General features: G+C 55.3%; 1 protein-coding gene across 1 annotated transcript; it reads left to right on the forward strand.

The window, feature by feature from the left end:
- The first annotated feature begins 22 nt into the window (after positions 1-22).
- LOC103399510 (glycerol-3-phosphate acyltransferase 3-like) lies at positions 23-678 on the forward strand. The gene is made up of 4 exons (XM_008338193.3): positions 23-117; positions 194-309; positions 388-443; positions 533-678. The coding sequence occupies exons 1-4, from the start codon at positions 115-117 to the stop codon at positions 649-651; spliced, it is 294 nt and encodes a 97-aa protein (XP_008336415.1). The 5' UTR covers positions 23-114; the 3' UTR covers positions 652-678.
- The last annotated feature ends 6 nt before the right edge of the window (positions 679-684 follow it).

Here is a 684-nt window from a genome sequence, read left to right on the forward strand (position 1 = left end):
TTTTTTTTTTCTTTCGTCTCCAGAGAAAACAAACCTCAGAGAGGCGGCATCTGCGTGGCCAATCACACCACGCCCATCGACGTGGTGATTCTGGCCAATGACGGCTGCTACGCCATGGTGAGTCTGAGGTCGCTGCGGCGTCTGTGGTGTCCGCCCTGACGTCTCACCCCGTCCTCTCCTCTCCTCTCCTCAGGTGGGCCAGGTCCATGGTGGTCTGATGGGTGTCCTCCAGAGGTCCATGCTGAGGTCGTGTCCTCATGTATGGTTCGAAAGGTCGGAGATGAAGGACCGCCACGCCGTGACCAGCAGGTGAGAGCGTCACAGGTGAAAGGTCAGCGATGATCACAGCGTCACCGCCGTGACCACAGACGGTTTCTCTCTCCTCAGGCTCAGAGCTCACGTCGCAGACAAGGATAAACTTCCCATTCTGATTTTTCCTGAAGGTCAGTGAATGCAGCGCGACATGTGACGGCCTGTCATCAAGGTCAAGGGTCACGGCGATGACGACTTCCTGTGTCTGTGTTTGAAACAGGAACCTGCGTCAACAACACGTCTGTCATGATGTTTAAGAAAGGAAGCTTCGAGATCGGAGGAACCATCCACCCTGTGGCCATAAAGGTGAACTACAGGGTCACCACACAGGTCACATGACCACAGGGAAGTGAGGGAGGAAGAGAGGAAGTG

This window comes from Cynoglossus semilaevis, unplaced genomic scaffold (genome assembly GCF_000523025.1).
Source record: "Cynoglossus semilaevis isolate Cse_v1.0 unplaced genomic scaffold, Cse_v1.0 C18974816, whole genome shotgun sequence".
Lineage (NCBI taxonomy): Eukaryota > Metazoa > Chordata > Actinopteri > Pleuronectiformes > Cynoglossidae > Cynoglossus > Cynoglossus semilaevis.

Bases quoted from the DNA above. Each gene is read 5' to 3' on its own strand.
- LOC103399510 (XM_008338193.3), top strand. The intron at 310-387 runs GTGAGAGCGTCA...CTCTCTCCTCAG, and splicing joins CGCCACGCCGTGACCAGCAG to GCTCAGAGCTCACGTCGCAG. The intron at 444-532 runs GTCAGTGAATGC...TGTTTGAAACAG, and splicing joins CATTCTGATTTTTCCTGAAG to GAACCTGCGTCAACAACACG.